Source organism: Barbus barbus (assembly GCF_936440315.1).
Source record: "Barbus barbus genome assembly, chromosome: 17".
Lineage (NCBI taxonomy): Eukaryota > Metazoa > Chordata > Actinopteri > Cypriniformes > Cyprinidae > Barbus > Barbus barbus.
Genome location: NC_136745.1, coordinates 27,378,223 through 27,392,133, shown reverse-complemented (window position 1 = coordinate 27,392,133; position 13,911 = coordinate 27,378,223). Strand labels below are relative to the sequence as shown.

At 37.6% G+C, this 13,911-nt stretch overlaps 1 protein-coding gene across 1 annotated transcript; it reads right to left on the bottom strand.

Moving 5' to 3' along the window:
* Positions 1–2,023: 2,023 nt before the first annotated feature.
* On the bottom strand, positions 2,024–13,686 carry LOC306883384 (melatonin receptor type 1A-like). The gene is made up of 2 exons (XM_079438589.1): positions 13,141–13,686; positions 2,024–3,204 (listed from the first exon to the last, which is right to left on the bottom strand). Exons 1-2 carry the CDS (start codon positions 13,376–13,378, stop codon positions 2,435–2,437), a joined length of 1,008 nt encoding a protein of 335 aa, XP_079294715.1. The 5' UTR covers positions 13,379–13,686; the 3' UTR covers positions 2,024–2,434.
* Between the last annotated feature and the right edge of the window lie 225 nt (positions 13,687–13,911).

Genomic DNA, 13,911 nt, shown 5'->3' with positions numbered 1-13,911 from the left:
CACAGAGTATTTTCCCAAAAGTCTTGGGGATCATCAAGATGTTTTCTGGCAAAACTGAGACGAGCCTTTATGTTCTTTTTGCTCAGCAGCGGTTTTCATCTTGGATCTCTGCCATGCAGGCCATTCTTGCCCAGTCTCTTTCTTATGGTGGAGTCATGAACACTGACCTTAACTGAGGCACGTGAGGCCTGCAGTTCTTTAGATGTTGTTGTGGGGTCTTTTGTGACCTCTTGGATGAGTCGTCGTTGCGCTCTTGGGGTAATTTTGGTCGGCTGGCCACTCCTGGGAAGGTTCACCACTGTTCCATGTTTTCTCCATTTGTGGATAATGGCTCTCACTGTGGTTCGCTGGAGTCCCAAAGCTTTAGAAATGGCTTTATAACCTTTTCCAGACTGATAGATCTCAATTACATTATTTCTCATTTGTTCCTGAATTTCTTTGGATCTCAACATGATGTGTAGCTTTTGAGGATCTTTTGGTCTACTTCACTTTGTCAGGCAGGTCCTATTTAAGTGGTTTCTTGATTGCGAACAGGTGTGGCAGTAATCAGGGGGGGGGGGGGGGGGGGGGGGGGGGGGGGGGGGGGGGGGGGGGGGGGGGGGCAAACACTTTTTCACACAGGGCCGTGTGGGTTTGGATTTTGTTTTTCCTTCATAATAAAAAAACTTCATTCAAAAACTGCATGTTGTGTTGCAGTAAATACACTTTACTTATTTTTGATGTAAGTAGTAGTTAATGCCACCTAATATAAAGTGGGACCAGTAACATTTACTGTGATTTGGGTTTAGTGTGAGTCTCATCATCTGCGAGACTTTTCCGTGTTTTCATCTCAATCCCTGAGGCATAAATCCATCATCTACAAGTTATTTGTCCTCACTGACCCACAAAGCTCCCTGTCAGAGATTTATACTTCTTCTTCAGCTGAACCTGCTCTGAATGGATAATGATGACTGGCAGCACGCCATGACGAGAACTGCCTCGGGCAACTGTTAGTTTCTAGACTTGTATTTATTGTTTGTAAAACACTTGAGGCGCTGAAAACAACATACATCTTGTCAAACATGTACTTGTTGTGTTCATCTATGAAAACAACCACATGTCAGAAAAAAAATCTTTATATTTATGAATAAAACACCCCTTCATTTTCCCACAGAGGAGTGAATATTTCAACACGTTGCACAGTGATTCAATTTTATTAAGACATCTTACTATTAAACATGAATGCAGCACTCAGATGTGCATTCATAGGAATGTTTACATATAAAAATATGATTGTTTAATAAATATTTGATCAGAAAATGTGTAGTGGAGATTTCAAATAACACAGTATTATACTTTTTGATTTCCACCTTTATACACAAAATCAAATATTTGTAGAATACATGGAAGTACTTTCCATTGCAACGCTCAGAAAAAAAAATAAAAATCATATTTCTGTGCATTTTTTGCAACATTCTAGTTCATAAATCTAATCAATTGATAAACTGCTCTAACTTTCCATTTATGGTCCATTTTCTTTGTTTTAACCAGAAAACAAGCTATAATATAAAATTTTCATATTATAATATGTATTTATACATTTGTGAAATAATTTCATAAATCATGCATTCTTTTTTGCAGCTGAGGTATCAGATAATAGAGTAAATTAATTTAGCTCAGCAAAAATATGCTCATATATGTAATCTATCAAAATCTCATTAATCCTCATTAATATATGATAACTTTAATTCATTCATAACATAGATACATTTTTCTTATTTAATAATGAATCTCAAGTCTCTCTAAATATGTGATTTCTGTCACCTTAATAACATGTAATTGATTGAGTTAATTAAATTGAGATAAAATGATATGTAGATTTAAGTATAATCATCATCTTAATTATAATCTGAAAATCCTCTTACTGATTTAATATGCTCCATTAGTACTTCAAACATTCACTAATTGTTTTCGTAGTTTTTTTCTTCCATGATCAGGACAATAATAATAAATATTTAAAAAATACAAATGACATCACATGTTTAAAAGCAATTGCATTTCAGCAATTTGTTTTATATTTAAATACTACATTTTTAGACATTTGAATATTCAACAAAATCAAGTACAGTGATTTTAATTAAATAAAAAATAGTATTTCAAATAGACATTATCAAGGGTTTTGATTAGTGTTGGGATCTTCCACATTTAGATGCCAATTACATTTTTAAATAGGAACATATTGTGTAGATGATAATGTAAACAAGGAACTCAAGTTCAAATATGTCATTTTGTGCAAATATTAGGATGTAAATACAGGGACTCAAAATATGTCCATATTTGGTATAACAAAATGCAAAACACAAAAGATGCATCATTACGCTGCACTCATAAGTCAATCGCTTTGAATAACTTACGAATTTTAAGAAAAACACAGTGCTCGTCTCATTGCGAAAACTCAACAATTAAACTTGAAAATAGCAAGTATAATCCTTTTATACTCTTTTCGAAAGTTGTGGTTTAACACTCCATATATAACACCATTGAGGCAGCTGTTGAAGTACGCCATGAAGTAGCTGGCTGTGAAGAGCCACTCAGGTATGGCTTGACCCAGTCTGGGGTGGATGGCCACTGCCAGGCCTATGAGGTTCAGTGGAGCCCAGCAGACAGCGAACAACACAAACACCACAAACATGGTGAGAAAGTTCCGGAAGTCATGAGGCTTGATCTTGGGCCGACTGTCGGGCTTGACCCGTTTGCGCACCTGTATGACGAGGATCCAGATGCGCAGGTAGCAGTACGTGACGATGCCGATGGGCAGAATGAAGTGCACCACCACCACCGTGATGGTGTAGAGCGAGCTCACAGATTGAGCGAAGGTGCAAGAGTAAACACGCGGGTCGTACTGCAGAGATTCCACAAACCAGTTTGGGACGATCGCCAGGATAGTCAGCACCCAGACTAGTATGACATAACATACTGTGTTCTTGTTGGAGAAGAGCTTGTCGTACTTAAGGCTGTGGCAGATGTAACAGTAGCGGTTGATGGCGATGCCTGTGATGTTGAAAATAGAGCCAATCACACTGAGCCCCATGAGGAAGCCGCTGATCTGACAGTGAATATCACCAGCGATCCAGCGGTCATGGAAGATGGCGGTCAGGACGAGCGGGTAGGGATAGATGGCCACGACCAGATCTGCTACTGCCAGACTCACCACAAAGGCATTACCTGTAAGGACAAGAGAGTAGAAGATCAGTGAAAGTGCCGAGTTAAGATGTGTTGTTTGTCCTGGTAGTCTAGCTATATCCAGTTGCTTTGTATGCAAGAATAAACTCCATCCCATTAGAAAATGTAACTATTTTACGAGGTAGCGATTGCATATGAATTCTTACAATGTGATTACATGACAAATATTGTTAGTACATATATACAACATATTGATCTGAAAAAAAATTAAATTGGGGAGAATCAATAGTAATAATTTACTGCCATTGGGTGAATAATATGTAATTTTGAAGTATCGTGGCATGTTCAGCTTGGCCCCATTGGTAGATGCTATACCTTGACCATTTGTTTGCATGCATGCAACATAAAACAATTTGGGGAAAAAGGTCAAGGTAATTGTTTACAAAGCATTAATGGCTGAAGCTAAAAAAAGAAGCATTCTTTAACAACAACAAAGAATAAAATGGTGTATTCCCCAGGGGCTCCTGTGCCAGTCGTGCCATTGAGACTTTCTCCAGGTATTACAGAAACATTTCAGTATGCAATGAGTCATAAAATTGAGCATGCAAGGTTAGAAGCATTCGTGTGCTTAGTGTTTCAGGCCTGAGTCAGTGTAATGCAACAGAGAAACCACAACACACCTGAATGATCATATGAAAACTTGTAATCATACAAATCACCTCAATTAGCAGTTAACAGTCCGGGTGGTAACGTCTCTTATTGGCCTCTATGGTGTTTGAAATTGACAGCCGTGTTACTTTTACATGGATTATTATCCTTTACTTTAACATAAATGCCAGCAACATATCTGTGTGATAACCCCAAAACAAACAGGGGTGCTTAATATGAGTCACAAACCTCATTTGCTGTAAATATCAATATCAAACTGTGAGTAGACAAATCCAGGAGGTTCAAAGCAGTGACGTACATGGTGTAATAGGATCCTGTAATGTTTGAGTAATGTCTTCATACTCCACTCTCACGTAACTCACGTAGCTCAAGATAGCACACATACAGGTACATCTCCAAAAATTAGAATATCGTGAAAAACGTTTTTTTTGTAACTTATTTCAAAAAGTGAAACTTTCATATATTTTAGATTCATTACATGTCAAGTAAAACATTTCAAAAGTTTTTTTTGTTTTAATTTTGATGATTAGAGCTTACAGCTCATGAAAGTCAAAAATCCAGTATCTCAAAATATTAGAATATTTCCTAAGATCAATCAAAAAAAGGATTTGCAAAACAGAAAGGTTCAAGCTCTTTAAAGTATGTTCATTTATGCACTCAATACTTGGTCGTGGGCTCCTTTAGTTCAAACTCAAGCATCAGTGAGGAATGGCATGGAAGCCTGGGGCTCTGCTGAGGCACTATTGAGCCTTCAGCTCGTCTGTATTGTTGGAGCGACTGTTTCTCATCTTTCTCTTGAAATTATCCCATAGATTCCATATGGGGTTCAGGTCAGGCATGTTGGCTGGCCAATCAAGCACCGTAATATCATGGTCAGCAAACCACTTGGAAGTGGTTTTGGCACTGTGGGCAGGTGCTAAAGTCCTGCTGGAAAAGCACATCAGTATCTCCATAAAGCTTGTCAGCAGATGGTGACCCTCTTTGTGGAGGGTGTCAATGATTGTCTTCTGGACCATTGCCAAGTCAGCAGTCTTCCCTATTATTGTGGTTTCAAAGAACAATAGATACCCTGAATTTATACTGTAGAGATGGTGCTCCAAAATCTCCTGGTAGACGGCTGCATTGACTCTGGACTTGATAAAACACAATGGACCAACACCAGCAGACGTCACGGCACCCCAAATCATCACTGACTTCAGAAACTTCACACTGGACTTCAAGCAGCTTGGGTTCTGTGCCTCTCCAGTCTTCCTCCAGACTCCAGACATTGATTTCTAAATGAAAAGCAAAATTTAAATTTATCTGAAAAGAGGACTTTGGACCACTGAGCAACAGTCCAGTTATTTTTCTCCTTAGCCCCGGTAAGATGCTTCTGACGTTATTTCTGTTTCAGAAGTGGCTTGCAGCCCTTTTCCTGAAGACGTCTGAGCGTGGTGACTCTTGATGCACTGACTCCAGTTTCAATCCACTCCTTGTAAATCTCTCCCATGTGTTTGAATCAGCTTTGCTTGACAGTATTTCTTCCATCCAGTCAACTTTGCATTTAATATGCTTTGATACAGCACTCTGTGAACAGCCACTCCTTTCAGTAACGACCCTCTGTGACTTACCCTCTTTGTGGAGGGTGTCAATGATTGTCTTCTGGATCATTGCCAAGTCAGCAGTCTTCTCCATTATTGTGGTTTCAAAGAACAAGAGATACCCTGTATTTATACTGTAGAGATGGTCATTTAATGAAACTCAAATATAAATATTGTAATATATTGAGGTACTGGATTTTGACTTTCATGAGCTGTAAGCTCTAATCATCAAAATTAAAACAAACAAACTTACTTTACTCTTACTAACTCATGTTATGAATGTAAAATATATATGAAAGTTTCACTTTTTGAAATAAGTTACAAACAAATAGTTTTTCACAATATTCATTTTTTTTAGATGTACCTGTAATAAGACCAATGCCTGGCCTTTCTTCTTTAATGAAAGGATTTGCTAGTTCTGTGTAACTACATCAATGCGATTATAAATTCTAATAAAACAATGAAATCAGGTCCGTGCCTATGGAGCGCTTTGAACACGAGGCTTTTACATTTAGTGCATGTGTGGGATCTGTTAACTGGCCTGACTTTCTTAATAAAATTCAGATTTATGCCAAGACACTAATGAAATAGTTTTTTCTATTTAAATTTCATTTTTCAACTCTCCAGGTACCACATGCTCCATTAAACAAGTGCTGTATTGACTTGTGCATCCACTTCTGTGACTGAAGTCAATGAATTGAATTCTTTGAATTACTGAGCACACGCTTCACATCCAGCTATGCTAATTCATAACATGTCGGCCAGGCTTGTGCTACGTGAACAACACATTTATTGCAAATGATTTTCACCGTCCTCTAGCAAAAGTATTAGGAGTGTGGGATGCTGGACCCATCACAATTTGGACCCAGAGATTGTTTAATTAAAACAAACTCTGGTGCGATTGCTTTGTTAGTGCAATTCATTTGAATAAGTGTGAACGCTTTGCTCAAAAGCAGACCAAGATGCCTTAAAAGGTGGGCCTTTCAAAACATGAATGCAACATAGACCAAAGACATCTAAACGAACCAAAAACAGGATGTAATGTCACTAGATGTCCCTAAAATGGACTGAATGCTCAAACATACCTGGAATTCCTGCCACTGTTTTGACTCTCGTTCCTTAACACATTTTATAAAGTTCTTTGTGAGTTACAAACTGGTAAAATACCACCATATGTAATTAATGCATTTAGCCCATCATAACTTAAGTAGTACTTGAAAATCTTCGTAGATCTACGAGTGCTCTGGAGTAATCGTAAATCCCTACGTGCATCGTAAGGAGACAGAATTATGAGATCACCTGCAGGACAGTCGGCAGATTACACCTTTAACTTTATTCAAGTGCAATGTGATTATAATTAAAGCTTTTGATTGTACTTTATTGTAACCTAATTTAATTTATAAATTAAAAAATTTAAAATAGAAATACACATTTAAATTAAATGACTGAAAAAAAAAATAATAATCTGTTAATGACGAAAACCAGCCATTTATTGGACCCAGAAATAATGTCTCTACAGATATTACAATAATATAATATTAATCTACAAGTATAATATTAATGTAATAGATATATTTATAATATATTATATAATATTATTATATATAGTAGATTATTATATTATATTATATTATCCGAGCTGTCTGGAACGCAAAATTAGGTTAACATTTAAATAAACGAGCGTGTACTACAAATACGAGCCATTCTATAAATTGACATTTCAGCACTTCACAAACGGATAGTGACTCCTAAGTAGCACTTAAAGCATGGCTACGTGCGATTGTATTAAGTGCATTTTTGGGAAACGCACGTGAAACAAGAACAAACGTTTGCAAAATGACTCGTAGAAAACGCTCTTAAGCGTTAAGATCAATCGATATCAGGAAACCCGGCCCTGGATGTTCGGCAAGTTTCTTCTCAAAATATAAGCCATAAATCTGTCCAATCAGGTTGTGACCATATCCATATGCCTTTAGTTTTGCATCTTTAGGTTCGGTGTTAACTCTTACTCTGAACAGAACTACATCAATCTGACAGGAATCTCAGAACAGCCTGATTTGAGAAAGGGGATTTTAAAATAGGGATTTTTAAAAAAACACTGGGTGGATTTTTATCATTATAGGGTGGATGTGTACACACACTTCAAACACACATTTATTGTTTGAACATTTATGTGAAGTAAAGTGAATTTTGCATCCGATGACCCCTTTAAAACACCCCTTTGGTGGGAAAAGAGTTAAAAATGACAGTATGAAAGTAAACCAGGACTAAGTGCATCACTTTCTTTTTTTGGTCCAGACCAAAACAGCCAAGATAACTGAACTAAAAGTGTGAACCAGGGTTGCCCAGTCTGCAGAATTGGGCTACTTTTATACTGTTGCCACGGGTTGTTTTTTCAGTCCGCAGGTTAAAAAGAAATCCCCCGATCACCCAGAAAACGATTTCGACACGACTTTGGAGCAATTTTGATAACCAATTGATAGTCAATTTCCCCCAGAATGTGATATCTGCTTTATCTTCTTCTTGTCAGCTCAATCAATCCCCAACAAATCAACGAATTAATGCAGTTATTGTTACTTTAATTGTCACCACTGCATTTCATGTGCAAGGCAGTATCAGCTCAGGGACTCAATGAAAATTATCTGTTTGGGTGAAGCAAAGAACATGCTAATGGTGCTTCTCTTCTCAGTCATTATGGTGCAGAAATTAGGGGCAGCTTTCTCTGAATGACTATTCAGACCCAGTCATGCGGAGAAGGGTTACAAATGTGACAAATGATATGAAGACACAATGGAGAACTGTAGTATAGTTTTACAGGATTATTGTTTTTCTCTGTTGCACAGGTAGCACTGCACAATTAATTCACAGCTCACCTGGTCTCGCTCGACAGATATCTGTGATGACAGGACACATGTAAATTCATGCCTACAGGCTGACATTTTGAAACAAGCTCCCAGCGCTGTTCTGGGAATTCAGATAGGTGAGGAAAGCAGTACACACTTTTACTGATGGACGTGTGTGAATTTTGATGGACTGGATTGTTCTTCATGTGAATTCTGGTGTCATGGAGGTACTTTCTGTGACCTGTTAGCACCAGCTTCACAAAAATATAGAGGTCAACAATACTGATGAATTTATGTGCTATAAATTCATTTGCTGGCTATTGATGAATGTGATGGAAATGTGACTCAAATTGAATTTGGCAATTGTCCATCACCCAGTCTGAAGTGTCAGGACCTGTGATGGAATAAATCATCACATTTAAAATCACTTTGATCCAGATCCACTATCTGTAATGGATCTGCCCTCACTGAGCATCAAGTGATGATATAAGTAGAGCTTCAGCTATAAGTGTTTACAATGAAAACACATTTAAAGACCAACATACAATGCCTTTTTTACTTTTACAGCAAAATAAAAAAGGTCAATTTAGAAGCAACATTGCATAAGGTATTGAGACTTGGTTTCAGAAAATATATCTTAAATTAAGTTGCTGTCAGCTTAAAATAGTTTTGAACTTAAACGAAACAACATTTAGTATGTACAACCCGAATTCCGGAAATGTTGGGATTTTTTTTTAAATTTGAATAAAATAAAAACTAAAAGACTTGAGCCAATCACATGAGCCAATATTTAATTCACAATAGAACATCGAGTAGTGTGGGGAAGTCGTGGCCTAATGGTTAGAGAGTCGGACTCTTTATCGAAAAGGTTGCAGGTTCGAGTCCCCGGCCGGCAGGGATTGTAGGTGGGGGAAGTGAATGTCCAGCGCTCTCTCCACCCTCAATACCACGACTGAGGTGCCCTTGAGCAAGGCACCGAACCCCCAACTGCTCCCCGGGCGCTGCAGCATGGCTGCCCACTGCTCCGGGTGTGTGTTCACGGTGTGTGTGTGTGTGTGTGTGTGTGTGTGTGTGTGTGTGTGTGTGTGTGTGTGTGTGTGTGTGTGTGTGTGTGTGTGTGTGTGTGTGTGTGTGTGTGTGTGTGTGTGTGTGTGCATTTGTTCACTACTCACTGCTGTGTGTGTGCGCTTGGATGGGTTAAACGCAGAGCACCAATTTCGAGTATGGGTCACCATACTTGACAATACGTCACGACTTTACCGACTTTAGTGTGAAAAAATTAAAAAGCCTTTTTTCACATGGCTTTAAGAGTTTTTTGATGATACGAAAGAATCCCGCATCCAAAGAGCACCGATTTATGGACTTTTTGCACCCCAGCAGCACTTTTTTTCATAACTTTGAATAGGAGAAATTTTACACTTTTATCCACTAAATGAGCTCATTTCAAATTTGATGCCTGCTACATGTCTCAAAAAGTTGGCACGGGTGCAAATTTTGCAAAAGAAATTTTGAAAAGATTCAGCTGGGACAACATCTAGCAACTAATTAAGTTAATTGACATCAGGTCTGTAACATGATTAGCTATAAAAGGGATGTCTTAGAGAGGCAGAGTCTCTCAGAAGTAAATCTGGGCAGAGGCTCTCCAATCTGTGAAAGAGTGCGTAAAAATATTGTGGAATACTTAAAAAAAAACGTCACATTGCAAAGGCTTTGCAAATCTCATCATCTACAGTGCATAACATCATCAAAAGTTTCAGAGAAACTGGAAAAATCTCTGTGCGTAAGCGACAAGGCCGAAGACCTTTGTTGGATGCCCGTGGTCTTCGGGCCCTCAGACGACACTGCATTACTCATCGACATGATTCTGTCATTGACATTACTAAATGGGCCCAGGAATACTACCAGAAACCACTGTCGGTAAACACAATCCGCCGTGCCATCTGCAGATGCCAACCAAAGTTCTATCGTGCAAAAAGGAAGCCATATGTGAACATGGTCCAGAAACACTCATGTGGCTCATTTAAAATGGACTGTTTCAAAGTGGAAAAGTGTTCTATGGTCAGACGAGTCCAAATTTGACACTCTTGTTGGAAATCACAGACGCTGTTTCCTCCAGGCTAAAGAGGAGGGAGACCTTTCATTGTGTCATCAGCATTCAGTTCAAAAGCCAGCATCTCTGATGGTATGTGTGTGCATAAGTGCATACGGTATGGGCAGCTTGCATGTTTTGGAAGGCACTATGAATGCTGAATGGTATATAAATGCTTTAGAGCAACATATGCTCCCCTCCAGACGACATGTATTTCAGCAGGACAATGCAAAACTACATACAGCAGCTATTACAACAGCATGGCTTCGTAGTAGAAGAGTCCGGGTGCTGAATTGGCCTGCCTGCAGTCCAGATCTTTCACCTATAGAGAACATTTGGTGCATTGTTAAACAAAAAATACATCAAAGACGACCACAAACTCTTCAGCAGCTGGAAAACTATAACAAATAAGCAAGAATGGGACCAAATTCCAACACCAAAACTTCAGAAACTCCTAACCTCGATGCCCAGACGTCTTCAAACTGTTTTGAGAAAAAGAGGAGATGCTACACCATGGTAAACATGCCCCTGTCCCAACTATTTTGAGACCTGTAGCAGGCATCAAATTTGAAATGAAATTTTGTGCATAAAATTATAAAATTTCTCAGTTTAAACATTTGTTATATTATCTATGTTCTATGTGAAAAAATATTGGCTCATGTGATTTGAAAGTCTTTTAGTTTTCATTTTATTAAAATTTAAAAAAACGTCCCAACATTTCCGGAATTCGGGTTGTAGTTTGTAAGGTTTTGCTTATAAGAAAAAAAAATCTATTTTATTCAACCATTTTTCCCCATCACAGAATTACAAAAACTAAATAAAATTAATAAAAAAATCTAATAATAAAGTAATTGGGACTTGTCTCACAATTCAGACTTTGTTTCTCATAATTCTGATGGGAAAATTGTGAGATATAAACAGCTATAATGACTTTTTTCTTGCAATTCTGAGAATTTCGCACAATTTTCTGTCAGACTTCATTCAGATTTCTATTCTCAGACTTGAAAGTTTATATTTCACAATTCTAAGTTTATATCTTGCAATTGTGACTTTTTTCCTCTGAATTCAGTTTACATCTCACAATTCTGTTTTTTTTTCCTCACCATGGAATAATAAATTAAAAAAAAGCTAAAAGAAAGAAAAAAATACTTTTTTCTCATTGCAAGTTTATATCCCACCATTTTAAGTTTATATCTTGCAATTCTGTTTGTATCTTGCAGATCTTACTTTTTCGTTTATATCTTGAAATTTCATAAATGTTTCTGAGAATTGTGAGATGTAAACTAAAGTAAATGAATAGAATTGTGAGATAAAAATGAGCAGTCACCTTTTTCTTTTCTTTTTTATTCCGTGGCAGGAAACAGTCTTCATTAATTATCTTGTGCAATTCTGCTTCTTAAGTAAATTTATTTTGTTTTAAGGGTGTTTGAATATTTTTACTGAGAAAAATGATGAAAATATTAATGAATAAATTAAATCACACCAAGACAGAACACCAAATGATGTGTAAATACTGTGCTGATGTCTCTAAAGCAACCACACACATCACATGGCAGCAAAACACTGGAGCTCTAATTACTGGAGATGTGTCAGGAGTTCATGAACCTGTCTCACTGCCAGCATTGAGTGATCTCCTGCATTAAAATGGCCTGAATGCCTGCATTTTAAGAAGAAACAACAGTTCTGTACAAGGAACAGAATTAAACATCACATATCAGGATATTTCTGTCTGGAACTATTTAGTATCCAAAACACTACACACGTTGCATTAGCCAGATGATTATAGGATCTGTATGTGTCTGGTTTTCAGCATATGCAAGCTGTCTCAGTTTCAAGCTCTGTTTGAAACTTTATTTCTCATGCAGAGAAGATCTGAGGCTGAGCTCATTAAGAGAAGTGTACTGTTTCTCATTTGTCTTTACATTCTCTCAGTGCTTGTATCTTTTAAAGGTCAATTATTAGATGGTCAGACAAAATAACTGCACCTTAGAACCACTTAAAGCTTAAATCTCCAAAGGGAGGCTGTGTGCTGTGTGTGTTCATGAGATAAGACCAGTGGCCGGACGACAGATCGAGATGTTGCATCTCAGACTAAAACTGACCATGTTAACAGGGCAGCATGCAGAGGCATTCATACAGCAGCTGCACACCACCATGCTTTTGTCTTTTCAGTATGACACCTGATGGTCTGGAACAACAACAACAATAATAATTGTTCAGCAGGACTATTGTTAATATTTGTAGTATTTTTGTGATTATTATTATATGAATTATAATAAAAATATGTTCAATATTAATAATAACCCAAATGAAAATTATTAGTATTATTGTTATTGTTAATAATAATAATAATAAATTGTAAAAAGAAAAAGATTAAAATACTAATAACTGCTGAACAATTATTATTAGTAGTAAAATTGCTATCATTAGTAGTAGTAATTATTATTATTATTATTATTATTATTATAAAAAGAAGATTAAAAGATTAATAATGACCTGCTGAAAAAAAACACAGTATTAATTGATTTTCTGGTCTTACTGGTCTGTTTTCTGGTTTTAGGTTATTTTAGTTGCTCAGGTTTAAAGACCATGCAGACCAGGTGATAATAGGCTAATTAATGTTCATAATACATATTATTTTACTCTGTCAAAGAACAGAAACAAAAACATTTCAAATCTGTTCTTAATCAGTCACAGTCAGAGATATCAATGACGAGTTTCTTCAGAAAACCTTGCCAGTAAAATATACAAATAGATGACCGTCAGCGTGAGGAATTATAGAGATGAAGATATTTACCTGCTTTCCTGAGCTTTCTGTTTCTGAAGACCGATACAATGACCAACAGGTTGCCCAGAACATCTACTATAATCGTAGTGATGAGAACACTAGAGAGTAAAGTCACCACCCAGGGGAAAGAGAGGTACTTGCTGTCCCGATTTCCTGTCGAAATGTTCCTCAAAGGGGCGTCTGTTCCCTCCACCATCCTCAATTCATCATCACCGGACAGCGGCGAGGGCTCCGGTCCTCCGCGCATCCAGACACCGCTTCAGCCGTGCGCTCTTACTGCAGCTGCCATAGAGGCATTTCAATGTGATAACAGGCGAAACAGTTATTAAATTGTAAATCAAAGAAAACTGGTTTCGTTTCAAATAAAATAGCTGTGATTCAATCTCGTTTTTAGACATAAAATCCTGTTGGGCAAACGGAGAGACATTTGCAATCCAGCGTCTCTTGGGTAGATCGTGAGAACTTAAGAAGCGCGCTGTGCTTGTCAAGACGCTCATTCATAAATCGGATCCAGAAAATATAAAACTGGTGTTCGTTCATTCACTTCTTAACCGTGCCGCCCTCATTCACAACGTTGACTCCAAAAAGCTGTCAGGAAATAAAAGAGTGGATAAACGCCCCCCAAACTTCTGAAGTTCTCTCAGTAGGCTATCATCTTGAAACGCAGCTGGAGATCCAGAGACCTTTACCATTTATATCCGCGTGTGCGCTGACATGTGTTGGCTTTGTGTGAAGCTGGATGCTGATGCTGATGCTGATGCTGAGGATGAGGATGTTCCG

What these genes read in the sequence shown, in the direction of transcription:
- LOC306883384 (XM_079438589.1), bottom strand. Translation starts at nt 13,378, where the DNA reads ATGCGCGGAGGACCGGAGCCCTCGCCGCTGTCCGGTGATGATGAATTG. An exon ending in CAGAAAGCTCAGGAAAGCAG is followed by an intron (nt 3,205 to 13,140) that starts GTAAATATCTTC and finishes TTGTCCTTACAG; the next exon opens with GTAATGCCTTTGTGGTGAGT.